General features: G+C 45.9%; 2 protein-coding genes across 2 annotated transcripts in view; both read right to left on the bottom strand.

Moving 5' to 3' along the window:
• Positions 1-8402, bottom strand: part of Gtf2e2 (general transcription factor IIE subunit 2) — a 55322-nt gene extending 46920 nt beyond the window's left edge. Inside the window, exons 1-2 of the mRNA XM_051169396.1 lie at positions 8321-8402; positions 3755-3921 (exon numbers count right to left, since the gene is read on the bottom strand). Of these exons, the coding sequence (XP_051025353.1) occupies positions 3755-3917 (163 nt within the window). The 5' untranslated portion in view covers positions 3918-3921; positions 8321-8402. The remainder of the gene's footprint in view (positions 1-3754; positions 3922-8320) is intronic.
• Positions 8403-18133: 9731 nt separating this feature from the next.
• Gsr (glutathione-disulfide reductase) overlaps positions 18134-18358 on the bottom strand; it is a 35517-nt gene continuing 35292 nt past the window's right edge. The window contains exon 13 of the mRNA XM_051169408.1: positions 18134-18350. Coding sequence (XP_051025365.1) covers positions 18201-18350 — 150 coding nt within the window. The 3' untranslated portion in view covers positions 18134-18200. The remainder of the gene's footprint in view (positions 18351-18358) is intronic.

Raw genomic sequence — 18358 nt, 5'->3', positions numbered from 1 at the left:
AATCAACTTGACCTGCTGAGCATCCTGCCAGCCCTAATCTCTAGATCTTAAACAAGTACACTATTTTCCCCACCACTTTATCTTGTAATTTAGCCATTAAACAAACATTTACTGAGCTTACTACTATATAAGGGTTTAGGTCAAAGATTAACATGCAATGGCAAACCTGTAATCATGCTGTTACAGCAATGCATCACGGGAGCTGTGTCAGAAAGAGAGCTTTGACATTTTACTTATTAGTATTGCGTGCATGCATGCGTGCATGTGTTTTGTATTTTAAGACAGGATTTCTAGCCGGGCGTGGTGGCGCACGCCTTTAATCCCAGCACTCGGGAGGCAGAGGCAGGCGGATCGCTGTGAGTTCGAGGCCAGCCTGGTCTATAAAGTGAGTCCAGGATGGCCAAGGCTACACAGAGAAACCCTGTCTCGAAAAACCAAAAAAAAAAAAAAAAAAAAGACAGGATTTCTCTGGCTATCCTGGAACTCTCTTTGTAGGCCAGGCTGGCCTCGACTCACAGAGATCCGCCTGCCTCTGCCTCCCGAGTGCTGGGATTAAAGATGTGCACCACCAAGCCTGACTTATTATGGTAGCTTACAATTGTCTATAATTCCAGTTCCAGGGGATCAAACACCCTCACACAGACATGCATGCACACAAAACACCAATGCACCTAAAATAAATCATTAAAAATTATTAATTTTTGTTTGTTTTTCGAGACAGGGTTTCTCTGTGTAGCCTTGGCTGTCCTGGACTCGCTTTGTAGACCAGGCTGGCCCCAAACTCACAGAAATCCGCCTGCCTCCCCGAGTGTTGGGATTAAAGGTGTATACCACCATGCCCGGCTTATTAATTTTTTTTAAATGCTGAATATGACCATGAACTCTTGAATCTTCTGCTAAGATTAGAGATTTGCACCACCACACCCAGTTTATGTAATGCTAGGGATCAAATTCAGAACATCTTCCATGCTAGGCAAGCACTCCACCAACTGAGATCTATCTTGCCCAAGAACAGTGACATATGTATAAGAGATAAACAGAGCCTAGACAAGGTATGGCATGTAGGTTCAGTGTATTAAAAAAAACAAAAACCTTCAATGTTTTGGGCCCAGAAAGACGGCTCCATAGTTGAGAGTGTTTGAGTGTTTGCTGCACTTACAGAAGACCTGAGTTTGGGTTCCAGTACCCACTGTGGCGCACAATCATCTCTAACTCCAGTTCCAGGAAAAATAACACCCTCTTCTGGTCTCTGAAAGCACCAGGCACACATGTACTACACATACACACATTCATACACAAAATTAAAAACTACTTTAAAAAAAGAAAACCACAACGAAGGTAGGGGTAACATGGCTTATAGCTCATGCTTAGAACCCCAGCATTGGAAGGGTGAGGCAAGAGAACTGCCGTGAGTTTGATGTCAGCCTGGGCTATATAATGAACTACAAATCACCCTGGGAAACAAAATAAGGACTCTCTCCGCACTTGGGAGGCAGAGGCAGGCAGATCGCTGTGAGTTCGAGGCCAGCCTGGTCTACAAAGTGAGTCCAGGATGGCCAAGGCTACACAGAGAAACCCTGTCTCGAAAAACCAAAAAAAAAAAAAAAAAAAAAAAAAGAAAGAAAAACCAACAAAGCAAAGTAAGAGACTCTCTCGAAAACAACAACAAAAAAACCCTCACAATGATACTCATTCATATCCACCAAAAACTGCTATAAACAAAAAGACAAGAGAGAATTAAGTATTGATAAAGATGAGAAATAACTAGACCTTCCTGTCACTGTTGAAAAGGTAGTATAATCTATTTACTGTGATAGCTAATTTTTTGTTTTGTTTTAAAGATTTTATTATGTTTATAGTGTTCTGCCTGAATGTACACCTGTAGACCAGAAGAGGGCATCAGATCACATTACAGATGGTTGTGAACACCAGGTGGTTGCTGGGAATTGAACTCAGGGCCTTTGGAAAAGCAGGAAGTGCTCTTGACCACTGAGCCATCTCTCCAGGCCTGATAGCTAATTTTGACTGTCAACTTGGCACACCTGGGAAGAGGGACCCTCAAAGAACTGCCTCCATCAAGACTGGCCTTTGGGCCTAGCATATCTGTGGGGCATCATCTTGAGTGATAGCTGATGTGGGCAGTGACACCCTGTGCAGATGTTCCTGGGTTGTACAAGAAAGCTGACTAAGGTTAAAGAGATGGCTCAGTGGTTAAGAACACAGGCTACTCTTCCAAGGACAGGAGTTCAATCCCCAGTAACCACATGGTAGTTCATAACACCGTAACTCCAGTTCCAGGGAATCTGATGCATTCTTCTGTCCTCCATGGGCACCAGGTATGCATGCGGTACAGAGACATACATGCAGACAAAACACCCACATACGTGAATCTTAAAAAAACAAAAGTAGTAGTAGCAGTGGTAGTACTAGCCTGGCAGAGCATGAGCGGGGAAGCAGGCCAGCAAGCAGCAGCATACTCAGTGGTCTCTGCTTCAGTTCCTGCCTCAGCTTCCCTCATGGCGGGCTGTAACCTGTGAGCCACACCACCCCTTTCCTCCCCAAGGTGCTTCTGTTCAGTGTTTTAGCAGAGCAACAAAAAGACCAAACCACAACAGTCATGTGACAGTTTCCTTAAAAGCTAACATAAATTCACATCATCCAGAAATTCCACCCTAAGTCTCTGGTCAATAGAAATAAAAACACTCAAGTGTAGAGGCAAGAGAATTATTGCATTTGAGACTATCCTGACTCACCTAGTGAACTCCAAGCTGGCCTTGGCTACATAGCAAGATCCTATCTCAAACTCCATTAACCAGTAAATAAGCAAACTGTGGTATATCCATGCAATGGAATATTCTTTGGCAATAAAAGTACTGAATCACCCAATAACATGGATTAAAAATAAAGTAAAAGACGCCATATATAAAAGAGTGCTCCAGGTCAGGCGTGGTGGCGCATGCCTTTAATGCTAACACTCGAGGTTCTCTGTGTTGCTTTGGCTGTCCTGGACTCAAACTCACAGCAATACTCCTGCCTCTGCCTCCCAAGTGCTGGGATTACAGGCATGAGCCACTGAGCCCAGCCCAAGGATAGGCTTTTTGTTTTGTTTTGTTTTTTTTAATCGTTTCCCCCCTAGTAATGGTGGTGTATAATTTTTCCCTTTCATTTTTGTTTTATGGATGATTTGTCTGCCTGTGTCTGTGAACCAGTGGCACGCAGTGCACATGGAACCCAGAAAAGGCTGTTGTATCCCCTGGGACTGGAGTTATAAGTAGCTGCAAGCTACCATGTAGGTTCTGGGAACATAGTATGGACTTAAATTTTACCTTTTATACTTAACCAAGAACCTAAAACTCACTAAGAATATAGTTACCTGGGGGCAGTGGCCCAAACCTGTAATCTGGGAGGCAGAGACAGGTGGATCTCGGTTAGTTCAAGGCCAACCTGGTCTACAAAGTGAATTCAGGATAGCCAAGACTACACAGAAAAACCAAAAAAAGAAAAAAGTTAGGAATGAAGGAACAAAGAATGAGAAAGAAAGAACATTAAACTTGCTGGGTGTGATAACATAGGTCTTTCCTCTCAGCACTCAAGAGCCACAGGTAGGCATCTTGGTGAGACAATCCTGTCTACAAAGGAAGTTCCAGGCCAGCCAGGGCTGCGTCAAGTCCCTGTCTCAAAAGGGAATCTGAACTTGCCATAACTAGTTTCCTGAATAATAGAAACCGAACAGTCCTACAACAGCTCTTCTCACCTGCATTTTGTTTAGAGCCTGATGATCCTCCATGTTCGACTTTTGCTTTCTTCTTCTTGGAGGAGGAGGATGGCTCAGAAGGCACAGGACGTTTTTCTACCACAGGGGTGGAAAGAGCTCGTTTTTTGAACAGCTCTCGATCTCTCAACAGGCTTGGGTCCATAATGCTACAAAAATCAAATACACATCTTTAATATAAATTTAAATCACTCAAACAAGCATGCCAAATATACAGACCTTGGCAAGTTAGTTCCCACAAATTTATCTTTTACTCAGCTTGCTATCATTTATATTTATTCACTTACTTTAAAAAAAAAATGGTACTCCTGTGCCAAGAACTGGGATAGGCAGTAGTAAGAAAGGGCAGTAAAAACAGAACTATTCTCCAGTCTTACAGCTATGCTAGCCAATAAGGTGGTAATTATATCTGAACTGCACTAGTTAGAAATCAGATAAAGTGTAAAATAGTTGGAAAAGTGGCTTAGAGGCTAAGAGCACCCAGGTTCAATTCCAGCACTCATATGGCAGCTTTCAACTATCTATATAACTCTAGTTCCAGGGAATCCAACACCCTCACACAGACAGATATGCAGGCAAACACCAATGCACATGAAAGTAAATTTTTTTTTTTTTTTTTTTGGTTTTTCGAGACAGGGTCTCTCTGTGTAGCCTTGGCTGTCCTGGACTCGCTTTGTAGTCCAGGCTGGCCTCGAACTCACAGCGATCCGTCTGCCTCTGTCTCCCGAGTGCTGGGATTAAAGGCGTGCACCACCACGCCGGCTCAAATTAATTTTTTTTTTAAAGTTAAAATAAGTATCATACTGAAAGGCTAGAAGGTGTAGCTCTGCTGGCACAGTGCATGCCTAGCACATACACAAAGCCCTGAGTTAAATCTTCAACACTAGGTGACTGCATGCCTGTAAACCCAGCACTCTGAAGGCAGGAGGAGGATCAGAAGTTCAATGTTATCTTCAGCTGACACCTAAGGCCAGCCTGGGCTACTCCAGACCTTGTCTCCAAAACAAATACAGACACACACAAGCACACAAACTTTAAGACCTGGTACCAAAAAGAGCCCTGTAAGTGCAGAGGAATTACCCTGTATTAATAAGCAGTATTTTTAGATTCTCATACTTTTCAGTAATTTATTTCACCAATTTGTTAAAATTGTGTTGTGTGTGCATGCTAGCTCGTGTTCACCTATGTGAGGAAGAGTACACACGCCTGGGTATATGTGTGGAAGCCAGAGGACAACTGTGGAAAATCTATTTTTTCTTTCCACCTTGCTAAAACTGGCTCCTTTTTTATTCTGCTACTCTGCATGTCACAGCAACTGGCCTGGGAGCTTCAGAGCAATTCTCTGTCTCCATGATACAGGAGTTAACAGGATTATACATAAGAGCCACCAAGACACCACATCCAGCTTTTTGTGGGTTCTAGGGAGCAAACTCAAGTCCTGAGGCTTGCACAGCACACATTTTTACATGCTGGGCATCTCATCACTCCAACTTTTACTTTTAAAAAAATACAATGTTACTGATCTGAAGAGCAGGTGCACCTCAAGTGGCATGGCCATGGCTAGAGCAGTGGTACAGGACTTCCAGGACTATCTCATGAGCAAGTACTTTGAGAAACCAGTTGGCCAACTAGGGTGTCCCCATTTTAGCCATCACTCCAGAGGCCAGGCATGTTGGTACACACCTTTAATCCCAGCACTAGGGCCAGCCTGGTCTGGAAAAAAAAAAGTCTCCAGAGATTATCACTGGCAGATGGCTGTCATCCTCTTTGCTACACTTTGATAGTCATGACATTTGCCTACAAGGTACAACCTGCATCTGTCTTCGATTTGCATATCATATAACAAATGAAGTAGTAGATCAGCTCCTTCAGGGAGGACAGCTTATCAACTGTGAGATGAGTAGGGAGCATCTTTGTTAGCAATGGAAGAACCAGTTCTTGAAAGGAACAGTGCCCCAGCCACTTCTGCCAAGCCAGACAACAGTGTAAAAAGTCTTGCTGAGGATAAAACATGGATGCTATGTTTAACAGCCATGCCAACCAACTCCGCTTCCTTATCAGTGCTAACTGCTGTCTTCAGTAGTCCAAAAATGCAAATTTGATCATTTTGAATGCCAGTTTGTCTCCACTAATCTGTAGTAACAGGTATATTATTTATTAGGATTTGTGTAATTCAAAATATCAAAGGGAGCCGGGCGTGGTGGCGCACGCCTTTAATCCCAGCACTCGGGAGGCAGAGGCAGGCGGATCGCTGTGAGTTCAAGACTAGCCTGGTCTACAAAGTGAGTCCAGGATGGCCAAGGCTACACAGAGAAACCCTGTCTCGAAAAACCAAAAAAAAAAAGAAAATCAAAGGGAGCCGGATACTGGTGGCGCATGCCTCTGATCCCAGCATGGAGAGTGGGGGGTGGAGGTGCAGAGGCAGGCGGATCTCTGAGTTCGAAGCCAGCCTGGTCTACAGGGTAAGTTCCAGGATAGCCAGGGCTACAGAGAGAAACCCTGTCTCGAGAAACAAAACAAACAATAACAACAATAACAAAATCAAAGGGAACAAATTTTTGTAACTATAAGCACTTAAGGACTCAAAATTCTTGACCTTTTATTTAATAACAGTATATCATCCCTCAATTAGGCACACACCACATTGATTTCCAGTGGTGAAAAGTATCAATGGTTCCCAGTGTATAAATTCAGATTTGTAATTTAATGGCAATAAACGATTTAAGTGTTTTCTAAAACACATTTACACTGACATATTTGTATGTATATATGCATTCTCTTCTCTCTCTCTCTCTCTCTCTCTCTGTGTGTGTGTGTGTGTCTAAACACGGGTTACCCTTGAAGCTCAAAAATCTGGGCAAAAGTTAGGAAGCAAGTTTAGGCTCAGTGAAGAGAATGAATGAATGAATCAAAACGGTTATTAATGATGTATTTTAAAAGCCAGTATACTCTTTTTCCTTTTGGCTTTTTTTTCCCTCTGAGACGAAGTTTCTCTATGTAATAGCCTTGGCTGTCCTGGAATTCTCTTTGTAGATCAGGCTGGCCCAGTTCAGTATGCTTTTATTATCAAAGAAAGCTGGGTTAAAAAAAAAAAAGAAAGAAAGCTGAGTTCAGAAGGCATGGTGGCCCACACATCTGTGTAATCCCAGCACTCGGGAAGCAGAGGCAGGTGGGTCTCTGTGAGTTTGAGGCCAGCCTGGTCTACGAATTGAGTCCAGGACAGCCAAGGCTACACAGGAAAGCCCTGTCTTAAAAAATAAACAAAAAAGGAAGATGGAGACTAGAGATATAGTTTGATAGTAGCATGTGGGCAGTGTGAAGGCCCAGGCTCAACCTTGACCCAAGGGGAAGAAAAAAAAAAAAAAACACTCATAAGAAAAAAAAAAAAAAAAAAAAAAAAAAATCAGCCAGGCATGGTAGAGCACGCCTTTAATCCCAGCACAGGGGAGGCAGAGGCAAGCGGATCGCTTTGAGTTCAAGTCCAGCCTCCTCTACAAAGCAAGTTCAGGACAGCCAAGGCTAACACAGGGAGACCCTGTCTCAAAAAAATCCAAATAATAACAACAACGACGACGACGACCACGACGACCACGACTTTAGGACAGATCAAGCCTGCAGTTTAAATTTAACTACATCAAGCCCACAACTCTGAAACACATTAAGTGTTGTCGCTAATTTTAAGAACTAAAACAGGAACTGAAGAAGCACTAGTAAGGTCACAGCGGGAAGTCAAGTGCCCTGGGTCCTGAAAGCCTGCCTGGTTAAGGTCTCTAAAATAAAAGACACCTACCTATATAAGGTACCAACAAAGGCACCCAAAGCAAGCGACTTTCTCGTGTTCCAACTAACTTTTTCTCCTCCGGCAGCATCTGTAAGGCACTATACTCATCCTCGGGCTAACCTGAGTGGTAGAGCAACTATGTCCCACGTCCACATCATGTTGGTCAATCAAAACCCCCAAACAGGGTATACAGCTGAAAGCTGGTCCGTCTCACCATGGATAGTGAGAAGCTATAATTTAAAATCTTCAGGCTCCCCTGTCCAGTTCTTTGCACCCCAAACAGAATCTGCAATCCTCCAGCCTGTCTACTCCTGTCTTGGGCTTCCCCTAGCACCGGAGCACCCCACTAGACGGATCGCAGAGTTCCCATCTGGAAAATGCCTCTGGGCTTCGCAGGAAAACACCGCAACTCAAGTTAAACAGCATTAGAACAGGCAGGGGTCGACGCCTGTCGGGAGGCAGCCCTGGGAGGGAGGGGGTCGCCGTGGTGCCCCCAACTCCACGCAGGGGGCTAAGGTAAACTTCGGGACCCTGGGGCCGCACAATCCGCTCGCCAATTCCCGCTCTCCAACCCCAAAAGTTTGCCTTCGGAATCCCCGGCCTAAAAGACAATGCTGGCTGGCAAGCGAGCCCCTTTCAAGGCGCTCGGCTCCGAGAATCGCTTGGCGGCGTGGCGCCCGCGCGCGGGCCGTCGGAAGCCGCGTTGCGCCTCGGAGCCAGGCATCCCACGGGTGACTCGCCGCTTCGCCCACCGACGGGGCCCCTACCTCAGCGCCCGCAGCCCGCGCCGACTCCGGGCCTCCGAGCCTCCGGCTCCGCCGCACGGACGCGCACAAACACACGCACGCACGCACGTCCGCTTCCCGCCCCGCTTCCCGCCCCTCCTCAGCGCCCCCCACCACCGCAGCCGCCACGCGCGCACGCCCAGCACCGACCTGTCGAGGAGGGTCGAGCCTCTGGCCGCCGAGCCTGAGGCGGGGCGACTCGGCCCCGGCTCCGCCCTCCACTTCCTGGTCGAGCGGCTGGACGCTAGCTCCCGGCAACCACCGCATGCTGCTTCCGAAAACGCGCATGCGCCACTGCGTGCCCCGCCTCCCCCGCCCCCCCCCATAAAATCAAGACCCTTGCTGGGGCGCGCTGTCTCCTTGACGACCTGCTGGCGTTCACAGACTGTTGACAAAGCTTCTCCAAGAGGCTCAGCTCTAATGAAGAACGCGAAGACACCTGTTTGGTTGGTTGGTTGGTTGGGGTTTTTTTTCGAGACAGGGTTTCTCTGTGTAGCCTTGGCTGTCCTAGACTCACTTTGTAGACCAGACTGGCCTCGAACTCACAGTGTTCCCCCTGCTTCTGCTGGGATTAAAGGTGTGCACCACCACACCCGGCTTGTTTGTTTCGTTTTGTTGGAGACAGGATGTCTCTGTGTAGCCTATGCTGGCCTCGAAACTCAGAGATCCACCTGCCTCTGCTTCCGAGGAGCTGGGACTAAGGGCGTGCACCACCGTCACCTTCAACACCTTTCTTCAAAGAAAGTCAGAGCTTTGGACCAGATCTTCCAGGAGGCTATGGAATCTAACCCAACTGGCAACATCAATATTTTCTCTATTTTGGAGTGGGGAGTTGTTTTGTTCGTTGACACAAGATATGTTTCCTTGCTTGGCGTGGAACTTGAATTATAAACTATTTTGAGATTGCGGACGAGTGTTCCATGCCAGGTCTTTCGACTTTACCTTAACCACCACTCACCAGCACCTCCTTTAACAAGGGAAAGAGTGAAAAGCAGCCTAGCAAAGTCAGACTCAAACATAGGGCTCGGCTTCTGCCCTTCGAACTCGGGTTTTCCATACCTCTGAACTGTCTTAGACAAGACTTTTTGATTCAGAGACAACATAAAATGGGGTAGGACATTAAGCCAACAACAACAAATAATAATAATAACTGGCCCATCCTGGACCCTACAATTATCCTTTCTTTGCTTGTAGAGCCTAAGCCAGTGCTCAAATATTCTGTAGCTGTATTTATTTATACTACTACTTGCCTTGGGTCTCGGTTCTATTCCCCTTCCCCCACCGCCGCGGATAGGACACTAACGATGCAGGAACAAGCTGCTTATAGCTAGGTCTTTCTCAGGTCCAAAGGGAACTCCAAATTCTAAAATGCAGTCCAAAGACCCAGACATGAGCTCAACTTACACTATAGGAGGGTTTCTGGCCAGCATTCCTCAGCAACTTGTGCAGCTCCACTTCCTGTCTAGTCATTTTCCTTACCTCCAGCCCAAGTGACATATGGCTTTCCAACTAACCTATCAGCACAGCAAGAGCTGTGTCCCACCTTCAGGCTCCCTCAGTCCCTACTCACAAGCACTTCACACATTTCAAAGCCCCCACATCAGTCTCCTGGCCCTCCCCCCACACACCAGGTACTCACCACCACAACTCCTTTTTTTTTTTTTTTCCAAGACATAAGTTTCTCTGTGTAGCCCCGGCTGTACCGGACTCTGCTTTGTAGACCAGGCTGACCTTGAATTCACAGAGACCCACCTGCCTCTGTCTCCTCAAACTCAGAGACCTGCCTGCCTCTGTTTCCTCCAGTGCTAGGATTACAGGCGTTTGTCATCACACCCAACTCACGCACCTTTTTTTTAATAACCAAGCTGTTTTCACTCTTCTCAGCTCCTGCTCCCACTCGCCTCACTACGCTCTCTGGAGTCTCTGTCTGTGGTCATCCTCCCAGTTTCTCACAGATAACCCTGGCACTGACCAGTCTGCGGGCCATGTTCAGGCTGCTTCTTCCTCTCTCTGCTCTAGACTCTTCCAGATGCCTCTGACTGTTCTTTCTCTCATATCCACAATAAAAACACTAAGCATATCACGAGGTGGTTGTGTTGGCAGTTTCCTTACTGCAGTTTCCCACTTGAATACATCTGGGGTGAAACTCAAACACAGTCTTAGTTAGGGTTGCTGTTGCTGTGATGAAACACCATGGCCAAAACAGTCTGGAAAGGAAAGGCTTTCCTTGACTTACACTTCAAGGTAACAACAGTCCATCACTGAGAGAAGTTAAGGCAGGAACTTACAGACAGGAGCTGAAGCAGAAGCCAAGGGGGAGTGCTGCTCGCTGGCTTGCTCCTTGTGAGCTTTCTTATACAACCCAGGACCACGTGCCCAGGGCTGGCCCCACCCACAGTGGGCTGGCCCCTCTCCCATCCTTCTCTAATTAAGAAAATGCTCTACAGGCTTGCTTGCCTACAGTTCTTCTTACTGAAGCGTTTTTCTCTGTTTTATTTGGCTTCTGGTTTTGTTTTGTTTTGTTGTTTTTGAGACATGGTTTCTCTGTATAATGTAAACTAGCCCCGGCTGTCCTGGAACTTTCTTTGTAGACCAGGCTGTCCTCAAACTCACAGAGATCCACCTGGAAGCATTTTCTTAATTGAGGGTTCCTCCTCTCGGACTACTTTAGCTTGTGCCAAGTTGGCATAAAACTACAAAGCATGGGGGCTGGAGAGATGGCCCAGCGGCTAAGAGCACGGACTGCTCTTCCCGAGGTCCTGAGTTCAATTCCTGGCACCCACATGGCAGCTCACAACTGTCTGTAACTACAAGATCTGACACCCAACACCAATGCATATAAAATTAAAAAAAAAAAAAAAAAAAAGGCTAGCCTCCTGCAGACCTGATAAGAGGCAAGGCCAGGATCATCGGCCTGGCTGCCTAGCCTCCCCGAAACCCCTCCTGGGGATTGTATGCTAGGCACTGATGCTCTTTTAAATATTCCTGTTTCTGATGAACTCAGAGATTGATCTGTTGGGTTCAGGGTGAAAGCCAAGAAAACTCACTTCAGACAGAGAAGCTTAAAATGAAAGCTTTATTTTCTGAGCTCAGAGAGGCAGCCAGTTCCGTATCTGAACTGAGTCCCTGAGGGGAAGTTGTTTTTGCATATTTAAAGATGAAAACCTGCAATTAGCTCATACACAGGTCAGATGGTGGAACAGGGTGGTCAGCTCTGACTCAAGTTATTTAGCTAAAAAGAAGTTCTAGCTAACCTTGAAAGTGTGCCTGGCAGTGTTTACGGTATATCCAAAGTGTAACCAAGTATGTAGATAGCAAGGTATGACTCATGACACCATTGAATCGTGCAAGGTGCAACAAGAGTGCAGCTTGACCCACTGGCAGGGAATTTTCCTAGAGCTGGTGGCCTTTGGGATGGAGTTAGGCAGTTTCTAACAAAATGGAGTCTGACAGCTTTTCACATGATCTCTTGAGACTGATGGGAGTGATGAGGTGTAAGAGGGAGTAGGGACTGGGATACAAGCAAGGAAATAGTGAGACCGCAGAACCAGATGAATCAGTGAGCAGAAGGAAAGATTTGTTGGGAAAAATCAAAACTACCATGGCGATCTCTTCGGGAACAGAGAGAATCTCGAAAGGCGGCGAAAGCCTTACCGGTTTTAAAGAGAGAGAGATTGCAGCAGAAGGAAGCGGGTAACCAGGAACAGCCTGGAAAGTTAGGTTAACCGGAAGGAGGGGGGCTCTGGCCAGAAGAGCCTGGGAGCTAGTGTGGGGACTCTGATATGTGTTACAGGTGTGTGCTGATAGGAAACTAGAGTCTTCGTTGCTAGAGGCAGGCTGGAGGGGCAGAAGGGAAGGAATGCTCTTCCTGACAAACAGAAACCCGCTTCACAATTTTCTGAGAAATGCTGACTTGAGGCTTTTGTTTCTCCAATAGCAATGCTCTGTTGACCCCATCAGAGTCCAGCCTGAGCTGAGCCCAGACTGTCATTTATGACATCGTCAGTGGCACTGCCGTTTTGGGGATGTCCACTTTGGACCTAATAGTGTCCAATACAATAAAACAACCCCAGAGTTTAATATCCCATCATCCTGAGAAACAATAGCAGTTTTTATTCCAACACTACTCTTTTTTTTTTTTTTTTTTAATGTATATTCGGCCTGCATGTGAGCCAGCAGGCCAGAAGAGGGCATCAGATCATATTATAGATGGCTGTGAGCCACCATGTGGTTGCTGGGAATTGAACTCAGGACCTCTGGTGGAGCGGTCATCTCTCCAGCCCCCAACACTCCTTTCTTTAAAGACCATAAACTCAGTTTCTCACATCTTCATGGAATTAGTTCTATCCCTCTCCTTGAATGAGTGAGAGCTTTGATGAACAAAGCTACCACATATGAGAAAACTCTTGCCCCTATAAATCAAACCACAACCTGTACAGCAATCTACATAAAATAGTCAGGATTTCCTCAGCTGGAAATGGTGGCTCACAACCATCTATAGTGTGATCTGGTACCCTCTTTTGGCCTGAGGGTATATGCAGGCAGAGCACTGTATACATAATAACAAATAAATCTTTTTAAAAATAATTTATTCAGATTATATCTAAATTGCTATCCCCTCACTTGTATCTTCCCATTCCCCCTTCCTCTCTCCCTCTTTCACCTTATTCCCCTCCCCTAGGCCTGTGACAGAAGGAAACCTCCTCCCCTACCATGTGATCATAGCCTATCAGGTCTCATCTGGTTAGCCTACTTCTCCTTCCTCTGTGTGCCATCAGGCCTCCCCACCAAAGGGAAGTGCTCAAATAGGGGACACTAGAGTCCATGTCAGAGTCAGTCCCCACTCTCCACACAACTGTGGAGAATGTGCTGTTCATTGGCTAGATCTGAATAGTGGGTAATAAATAAATCTTTAGGAAAAAAAAAAGAAAACGTAGGTCAATCTTGACATAATGCAGTTTCCTTATTAACATTGTCTCCTAATATTCCCCCACAAGGTTATAGTCATTGCCTCCCTCATGTAGCACAATCCAGAAATACATTGCCTCCCTCATGTAGCACAATCCAAAAATACGTCACCAAATGGCTGACTTAGATTCTGGACATCTGCCATCTGTTAGATTTTAGTGCAGCCCCTTGGATGGACCCTCCTTTGAGACACTCTAACCACTGCCCTTTATACTGCCCTTTAGTCAAATCTAGGCACTAAAGAGACCTCTGCATCCCCAATGCCCCTAAAAGCAGTTTGGGTGATTAATAAGGGAAGTAATGGGGCACCCACCTCGTCCCTCCCCCTTGCCATTCCAGACTCTTTTTCAGCACTCCAAACTGAAGAGCTAGAGCAAAGTCCTTTCCCCATCAATTAACCTTTCCATCTCACCAGCTCTCAAAGGAACCTTAAAGACATTTCAGGTCCGTTGAGCATCCTCCAGGACCATCTCTACTCTTTGGCTGCTGCAGTACTCCAGAATTAAAGAGCTGGATCTTCCTGACTGTTGCCAAGGATGAGATCAATGCCTTCCTCCACGAACCATGCTGCTTGCACACTGACATCATGGCGCCTTACAAAGTAGGTACCTCAGGAGAGGACCTTCAGTTTTCTTGGATGAAGCAGGATCTTCATTAGATGGGATGCGATAGCTGTGTCTACCGACAAGAAAGACCTGGCTGAAGTGAAGGGTTCAGTATGTCCAGTGTCAACAGAGTCTTCTCATAAGTACCCATTTCAGTTTTAGCCTCCCGTTCCTTCCCAGTTAATGTCATTAAAGCCAGCCAAGTATTCTGAAAGATTAAGACTCCGATTTGCATTATAGTTCAGCCATTTACTGATGTTGGATTTCCTTTTTTTTTTTTTTTTTTTTTTTTTGAGACAGGGTTTCTCTGTGTAGCCTTTGCTGTCCTGGACTGGCTTTGAGGACCAGGCTGGCCTCGAACTCACAGAGATTTGCCTGGCTCTGCTTCCCTGAGTGCTGGGATTACAGACATGTACCTTGGTGCCTGGCATTGGATTTCCTTTTCAATCTTACAGTTACAGGAGATAAAGATTCCTTCCAGGCCAGAAATGGAAACTTTCAGGTCATTTACACAGCATTTGACCTGAGAAGCCAAAGCCCTGAGTTCAGCCCACATGCCCTTGTCCAGTGCAACACAAAGCAAATGAGTAATGCCATTCATTATATGTGCCAGGTTGTCAGAGATGGGTTTTTGTTTTTCTGTTGTTGCTTGTTTGTTTGAGACAAGAGTTTATCGATGTAGCCCTGGCTGTTCTGGAACTAGCTCTTTAGACCAGGCTGGCCTCACAGAGATTGCTTGCCTCTACCTCCCCTAAGCCGCCACCCCGTCAGAGATGTTCTGAAGCGCCAAAGACATGGACACCCAGAGCTGTTTCTCTTAAGTGTTTGCACTTCTAATGGTGACATTTCGTGTATCTCTATTTCTATTGTAAGCTGTTAGGAACATAGTAAACTTGAAACATTTGTGTAACTTGAAAATTGTGACCTGGAATAATGTAACGCTGGCAAGATAAGGAGCCAGCCACAAGGCAACTCTGATAGGAGCCAAGCCTCAGGCAGCCTCTGAAATGTTACTGAACCAGTCCTGACCTGTGAACCCACACAACACAAAGCTAATGCTCACTGGAATACTGGAAAAAAAAAAAAAAAAAAGAACTCTGGAAGTGGCCCCCAGGATCCCAATCCTGTGCTCCCAAGATACAGCATCTCGTCTTTGGACTGATTCCCACCACAGCTGGTACTTTTGAGACCTGCCACTGTGGCTCCATCGACCATCCTGCATCGTTGCTGAGTTCACTCATGCCCACCTGTGAGCATTACCCTCTGAACAACACTCTCAAGGACCTTCTAGAACTTCTGACAATGCCATCATCCCAGCTTGCCAGAGATGAGGGACCTCACAGCAGATGCGGGGTGAGTTTACTCTTGAAGCACAATCACAGTATACGATTCCGCAGCAGAAGCCGGCAGCATTTCCTGCCTGTCTGTTCCCCATTTTGTGAGATGTTGGCTTATTGGACAGTGCAGAAATCTGTATAATAGCATGGTATCGTTAAGGAATGTCTGTGTGCATAGCTGAGCATATTCGAAAGGCAAACCTTGAGCGGACATCTAACTGCCTAGCGCCTCACAGATCTGCTTGTTACATAAGCCAATATAATAAATATCCTTTCAGAATAAATAATTATATTCAGGGGCTGGATAGATGGCTCAGGAGTTAAGAGCATTGGCTATTCTTCCAGAGGACCTAGGTTAGAATCTTACCCAGTAAGGGAATCGCAGCAAATCTAAGCAACAGTATACTACCACAGTTCTCTAGCTCAGCCAATCAGCTGAAGTTACTTGCAGGTTCACAGGTAAGCCCAATGCTACACCACTGTGAAGGCTCACAGCATCACAGCTGATGCATCACACATCACCCCAGAGCTGCAGAGATGGGAGTCGCCCTCCTCACTTAACCTTCCACACTCTAGCTCCTCCTGAGACCACAAGATTAATTTCAGCTGGGTCAGAATGACGCTCAGCTGTCAGAGAAATGCTGGCGAGAGTGGCCAAGGTCTCACGTGAAGGCTACCTCTCCACTCCTGCCTTCTACAAGGAAATGCATATGGGCTCTCCACCTTGAGTGGCTCTTGCAATGTCACAGGTGATTTGATGAAGATAGTAATAGTTGTTAGGCTCAAACAGCATCGTTCTTCAAGTACCAACTGTAACCAGTAAGATATGTACCAACCAGGGAGTGGAAAATAAATCCAACCAAAGTCCAGTAGCCTACTAAGCTCAGCAAAATGCTAGGGGTCCACTAGTGTGTGGCATGTGGCAACATTTATTTTATTTTAGAGACAGGGTTTCCTCTGTGTAGGCCTGTCTGTCACGGAAGTCACTCTGTAGACCAGGCTGGCTTTAAACTCATAGAGATGCAGCTGCCTCTGCCTCCCACGGGCCTGCACCATCACTGCCTAGTGGAGATAGCCTTTTTAGGTGAGCAATTGTCTAATTTGGTCCTTCTACAACCAAGGAAGAGACACAACATCCAGCATCTGAACGTCGATCCACTTCCCAGGTGCCCTGAAAACCTGCGGGTCCTGAGGGCTCTGCCCAGGTGCAGAATGCTGTGCAAGGTGCTTTGAGTCTTGGCCATATGGGCCAAAAGATCCGATGGTTTGGGAAGGGGCATAACCTAGTTACTAATGCAATTATTTTACTTTGTTGACATTGGGTCTACCCAGAAGTCAGTGCCACTGGCTGTGGCCACTCAGAAAGTCACCCAGGAAGAGCTTAATCAAAGTTCAGTAGCACCGTATTGCTCATGAAAACCACAGACAAGAGGGAACTCGTTTACCAATGATAAAGACAGTATGAATAGGATTATAAAAACTTTTGGAGGGACAGGGTCTCATGTAGCCCAGGCTAGCCTTTACTCCTGGCCTGTACCTCTCCAGCGCTGGTGTGCACCACCACACCTGGCCTAAGTGAATTTCTCAGGCTGCTTGTCTACCTCTGCCTATCTGTGAGACTGTCTTTTACACCCCTGGAACCTTACAAAGTTTTATTACTAAGATTTAAATGCCTGCAAAGGCCAAAAGAGGGCACCAGATCTCCTGGAACTGGAGTTACAGACTGCTGGGAGCCAGTAGATAGGAGCTGGGAACTAAACCGTGTCCTCTATGTCCTCTACGAGAGCACCAAGTGCTGAACTGTCCCTCCCCCCACAACCCTTCTGGCACTGTTTTAAAGAGACTTCTTCCCCAGCAGGTGTTGGTATCTGTTCTCCCAGTGTAAAATTCTTAGAAAATAAGCCGATAGCAATACAGTTCTTAATAAATTTTTATAAGACAACACAGTGAATTTCAAATTTTCGAAAGTTTTCATTAAAAAATGACAAAAACATAGAAAAACTGAAATGAGTGACTGAACCGTGAGTGCTTAGCCCACCCCTCCTGAAGGCAGCCACCTCTAGAACGTGTCTTAACTATTTAACCAGCCTCAGCTCTCCTAACTTTAACGCACTTCATTTCAGGAAAATAATACAAACCGTTTTGAATCATTTAAGGCAGAGCAAAGAGTAAAATGAGAACAGAGTGGTTACATCCTCAGCGCAGCTTCTCAGTACTAAACAAAAATACCAGATTCAAAAACACACATATATTCTGTACACGTGTGCACTTCTAGATGGAGACTCACCATCAAATAAAACAAGCTAGACCAGGAGTGGCCTGCAAGCCTGTAATCCCAGCATTCCTGAGGCTATAGCTGGAGGTGTTTGAGTCTGAAGCCACCCTGGGCTGCACAGAAACAGTCTCAAAAAAAAAAAAAAAAGAAAAGAGAGAGAGAAGAAGAAAAAATTAGCCAGCTGTATTTACTCGTCAGGCCCATTGTTTAACTTCATTGTATTTTCATATACATTTTTATACCTGGAATGAGGCCACAGGGCTGTTAACAAAAAAGTCAAAATATTGATTACTGTAGGTACAGTCAAATGCTAACCAATCCCAGATTAACAATTTTTTTGTTTTGTTTTTGTTTTTCGAGACAGGGTCTCTCTGTGTTAGCCTTGATTGTCCTGGACTCACTTTGTAGACCAGGCTAGCCTCGAACTCACAGCGATCCACCTGCCTCTGCCTCCCGAGTGCTGGGATTAAAGGTGTGCGCCACTATGCCTGGCCCAGATCAACAAATTTATGATTAGATAAATAAATTTTTTTTTTAACTAAAAATTTACACCATCAAAAGAAGATCCTGATTAAAATAAAGAAATCTATAAAGCTGGAGCTGGAGGTAAGCTTGATAGATCCATCCCTCTCGGAGGTCTTCTGGTCCCACTGGAAGCCACACAAGTCCCGGGGCTCTCAGCGGAGTGTGACCAGCTCTTCTGAAGAGGTAGGGTGAATGGCGACCGTGTTGTCGAAGTCGGCCTTGGTGGCCCCCATTTTCACAGCTACAGCAAAGCCTTGCAGCATTTCATCACAGCCAATCCCCTGCATGTGGATTCCAACCACCTGTGAGG

This window comes from Acomys russatus, chromosome 27 (genome assembly GCF_903995435.1).
Source record: "Acomys russatus chromosome 27, mAcoRus1.1, whole genome shotgun sequence".
Lineage (NCBI taxonomy): Eukaryota > Metazoa > Chordata > Mammalia > Rodentia > Muridae > Acomys > Acomys russatus.
The sequence above is the reverse complement of the archived record's forward strand: the minus strand, read 5'-3'. Positions and strand labels throughout refer to the sequence as shown.